At 53.1% G+C, this 4523-nt stretch overlaps 1 protein-coding gene across 1 annotated transcript; it reads right to left on the reverse strand.

Moving 5' to 3' along the window:
- Nucleotides 1-2339: 2339 nt before the first annotated feature.
- On the reverse strand, nt 2340-4297 carry FOXS1 (forkhead box S1). The gene has a single exon (XM_044661544.1). It carries the CDS (start codon nt 4263-4265, stop codon nt 3030-3032), a length of 1236 nt encoding a protein of 411 aa, XP_044517479.1. The 5' UTR covers nt 4266-4297; the 3' UTR covers nt 2340-3029.
- Between the last annotated feature and the right edge of the window lie 226 nt (nt 4298-4523).

Genomic DNA, 4523 nt, shown 5'->3' on the forward strand with positions numbered 1-4523 from the left:
CTCTGGTGCCCCAGATGCCCTGGAGCAGGGAGCACTCAGCCTCAAGGTCTCCTGGGTCCTCAGAGGGCTTTGCTTCAGGACTCGACATTAGTAGCCACTTGTCTTCTACCTCAGCCTTCTTCTCTCCCATAAACTCCCTGTTCTGGCGTGAATGTGTCTATTTATCCTTGAGTGCTGTGCACTTGATATGCCTCGGAATATTTATTCCTTTGTATGCCTGTACACTTCGTCCTTGACCATTATACGTCGTCTGTATCTCTCTCATAGTGTCTACAATCAAATGCCTTTTCCTGGTGTCTGTGTACACTTATGCATAGTCACCAATATGAAGCCACTGTCAACCCCTCAGTTTTCCTCCCTTCTTCCATCCTACGTGATCTAGTAAGAAGGGAGGGTTGCTGTTGGACACATTTAACTATAAAGGGGAAGTCAAAGATCCATTACCCAGGTGTCTGTCACCACCCTTTACTGAATAGTCAGTTGGTCTAAAAGGATGACTGGAAACCTATGTACAGAGATTATTAGGCCCTGGGGTGGGCAGAAACTTGTGCTCCAGCAGTACACAGTCCCTGCTTTGTCTGACTCTAATCTGTCCAATAAGAGAATGAATATCCCTTTCCCCTCCTCCAGGAACCCTGTGGATCTGGCTTCCTGTGGTCCAGATGGGAAGACTACTGCTCTGAAAGAGGAAGTCACTTGCTAGGGACATTCCAGTAGGATAGGGTGGGGGGAAACACAACCTGGCCTCTACTCCTGTATTCATTCCTCATTGCAAGGATCAAAAAAAGGTCTTTGGGAGAATTCATCATCCTTGGGATACATGCCTCCTCCCCCACATCCCCATCCTCTACCCGCTCTACCCATCAATGTCTGATGTCTGTCCATTGGCAACAAATACCCTCCTTGATTCACAAGAGTTGAAAAGGGGGAGAGGAAGCAGCTAGGTGTCTCACTGGATTGAGAACCAAGCCTAGAGATGAGAAGTCCTGGGTTCAAATCAGAACGAAGGCACTTCTTAGCTGTGAGACCTTAGGCAAATCACTTAAAACCCATTGTCTAGCCCTTACCACCATTCTGCCTTGGAACCAATACATAGTATTGATTCTAACACAAAAAGTAAGGGTAAGAAGGAAAGAAAGGAAAAAAAAGAGAGAGAGAGAGAGAGAGAGAGAGAGAGAGAGAGAGAGAGAGAGAAGGAAAGGAGGAAAGGAAGAAAGAAAAAGAAAAGAAAGAAGGAAAGAGAAAGAGAGAGAGGGAGGGGAGAGGCCACCAAGAATCCTGGGACCTAGGAGCCTAGTGATTCCACTGGCCTAGGGGGAGGATGAAAGACACTCTCCTAATTATCTTAATCACAAAGGAGAGACCCAGTTTGACTGCCAGAAAAGAGGAGGGGTCAGGGGAAGAAATAGGTACCAAACTCTCATGGAGTCAAGTTCATTCTTCCCCAGACTTGGGTAGTGGGGAAGTGAAAAAAGTCAGGAAAACTGTATGTCAGGAAGGGTTGGACGTTTTGGTCTGGCTCCTGATTGGCTGGAGATGCTAGATGGAACAAAAGGAAGGCAGAATATAGTGGTATTCTAGTGGAAAGAATAATGATCTGACAATCAGTAGATCTGGGTTCAAATTTTGACTCTGCCTTAATTTTACTCTGTGAATTGAAACAAATCACTTTCCCAATTCCCCTAATTCCGGGACTAGTGACTTTAAAGGTCCTTCCCATTCTGAGATTTGAATTCCATGAGACTATTAGTCTCCTTGCCTCTAACAGGGATACCTCTCTCCTAAGTCTCCCCAGCTCTGATCTGACATTTTGGAGTGGAGGTGGGGGGCTGGGGGGGAGTATCTGATTGGTGGATCATAGCTGTCCTGACCACTGAGAGAAGGGGCCTAGGAGATGAAGGGACAAATTCTTGGGACTGAGGTGGAGGAAGTAGATAGTGGATAGTGGGGGTTCAAAGGAATCCATCTCCCTTATTGTCTATCCCCTGGAATTCTTGGCCAGTGCAGAGTTCCCAGCCCCAAGTTGCAGGGGAAGGAGGGGGAGCGTCTGGAAAGAACAAGGAATAGACTCCTTTTCCTCCTTGTATTCTCTCTGGACTCTCCTCTTTCCCTGTTTTCCCACCCCTTTGTTTCCTCCTCCCATCCCAATCTCCCTCTTCCCCCCTCCCTGAGTGACAGGAAACTCCCACCAAAAGTCCCCTTATAGGGCAATCCTCATGGGACACAGAAACTCAACCCAATCCCTTCTCCATTCCTACTCAAATGGGAAATGGCTACCCAGAGGCAGTCCTGGAAGAACCCAGGAGTCCTGAATCCCATCCACCAAGTCAGGCTTATGATGTCTTTCAAGACTCACTTGCTTTATTAAGTAGAGTGTTGAGTAACATCTGACAGAGGTCCAGGCTCACACCTCCTTCCCCACACTCCCCAAGTTTGTCCATGGAGGGGCCAGGGCACGAGATCACTAGCCCCAAATCTGGGATCCTCGGGAAGCAGAACCCTGTGTCATTCAAGGAAGACAAAGATCTCCTGTTTCTGTTGCCTCTTCAGTCCTGTTCAGTAGTGAGAAGAGCTTTGGATTAAGAAGATTTAGAAAACCTGGGTCTGGGCTCTATGTACTACTAGCTGTGTGACCTTAGGCAAGTCATTGCCTTCCTTTGTTGCCTCCTTTGTAAGATGAAGGTGTTGGATTAGGTGACTTCTTAAGTCGCTTCCAGATCTAATAGTTCTGTGATTTAATCCTTAGTTTTTCATCCAGTTCTGAGAATCATTCCTCTCCCTGGCCTGGAATTTTCTGGCCCCCATCTTTACCCAGGGGAGAGCCCTATCCTTTGCCATCCCTGGCACTCTCTCTCTCTCAGAGACCCAGTGTGCTGGTGACAGACTGAGCAGGGCATCTTCTCCTGGAGAGTATCACATGGCTCCATCCCTCAGGTAAGAGTCCATTCTTTAAGCATGTCCTTGCATGAAGCAGCTGGGGAACCTGTCTGGCTGTACAAGGGAAGAAGCAGAGGGCCAGAAAGGAGACTTCATTCAAAAAAGAACATGCCTGGGGTCCGGTAGAGGCAGTGGGGTAGCCCTAGCTGGTAGCTTCCTCCTCCTTGGAGTGGGAAAGGTCCGCCAGTCCAGGGCTCCTTCTGGTTCCCCCGAAGGGGTAGTGGGGATTGGAAAGGAGCTGACTGAGTTGGGGTGGCTGGGGAAGCTGGAGCAGGTGTGAGCAAATGATCCAGGGCTGGACCGCAGCCCCGCTCGTCCATGCAGAAGCTCAGAGCTTGGACCCGGCACTGGTAGCTGCCACCCAGAGCTTCAGTCCCACCAAAGTTGCCAAAGATGGGTAGCCCTGCCTTGCCATAGGCTTCGCTCTCTGGAAATCTGGCTGGGGAGGGCTGAGGGCCCTGAGGGGCAGGGAAACCTGGGGGCAGGCTGAATGCTGGGCATGGAGAAGCAGAAGAGGAGGAAGATGAGGAGGAGGATGGCGGCAGCTCTCGAGGGTCCACCCTCTGGCCAGGAGACCTGGCTGGCTCTGGAGGCTCCTTCAGGTCCATCAGCATCTGTGAGGCTGGCAGGGCCAGTGGCTCAGATGTGGAAATGTATAGACCAGCTGGGGTGGTAGGGAGGGCATCCGCAAGGCCCCCAAAGAGGCTCTCGTTGGGTGGTGTCTCTGGATTGGGGTGGCATAGACCCTGGGGTTCAGGCAGCTCCAGGGATGGGGCTAGACATGGTCCAGTGGTAGTCCTGGCCTGGCTAGAAGCACCCCTCTGCTCCTGGGCATCACTGTGAGGGTCTGGCATCCCGGCAGCCCGATAGCCCCCGCGACCTGGCCCAGCCCGGGCCCTGCTCTTGGCCTTCCTTTGGGTCTCTGGCTCGGGCTCAGACCCCCTCTTGCGGGTGAAGCGGCGTCTCCTTCTCAGGAAGCTGCCATTCTCGAACATGTTGTAGCTGTCAGGGTCCAGGGTCCAGTAGCTGCCCTTGCCGGGTCTGCGGTCATCTCGGGGCACCTTGACGAAGCACTCATTGAGGGACAGGTTGTGTCGGATGCTGTTCTGCCAGCCAGGCCGGTTGTCTCGGTAGAAGGCAAAGCGGCCCATGATGTAGTGGTAGATGGCACTGAGAGTGGCCCTCTGGCCTGGGGAGCTCTGGATGGCCATGGTGATGAGGGCGATGTAGCTGTACGGGGGCTTGGCCAGCTCCCCTGGCCGGCTGGGACCTGGGTCCTGGCTCTGGCCGCTCCCGGGCCCCCGTGGCGTGGGACAGTCAGGCTGCATTTCTTTTCTTTCCCAGAGGCCTTCGCCGCCAAAAGCCGGTCGGGAGCCTCCGCCAGCTGGTTAAAAGCCCTCGGCCGGCCCGGCCCCCGTGGCCTGGAAAAGCCAAAGGGGAGGGACTCGGCCTCTCTGCCCCCACCCCTTTCCCACCCAGCTGCCAGCCCTGCCCCTGCCCATGGGGGCCCGGGGAGGGGCCATGCTCTGGCCCAGCCCCACAGGCTCCAAGGCCGAGGGTCCCAGGGGAAGGACCACAGGAGGACG

This window comes from Gracilinanus agilis, chromosome 2 (genome assembly GCF_016433145.1).
Source record: "Gracilinanus agilis isolate LMUSP501 chromosome 2, AgileGrace, whole genome shotgun sequence".
Classification (NCBI taxonomy): Eukaryota; Metazoa; Chordata; class Mammalia; order Didelphimorphia; family Didelphidae; genus Gracilinanus; species Gracilinanus agilis.

Excerpts from the sequence above, each read along its gene's own strand:
- FOXS1 (XM_044661544.1), bottom strand. The coding sequence starts at position 4,265 with ATGCAGCCTGACTGTCCCACGCCACGGGGGCCCGGGAGCGGCCAGAGC.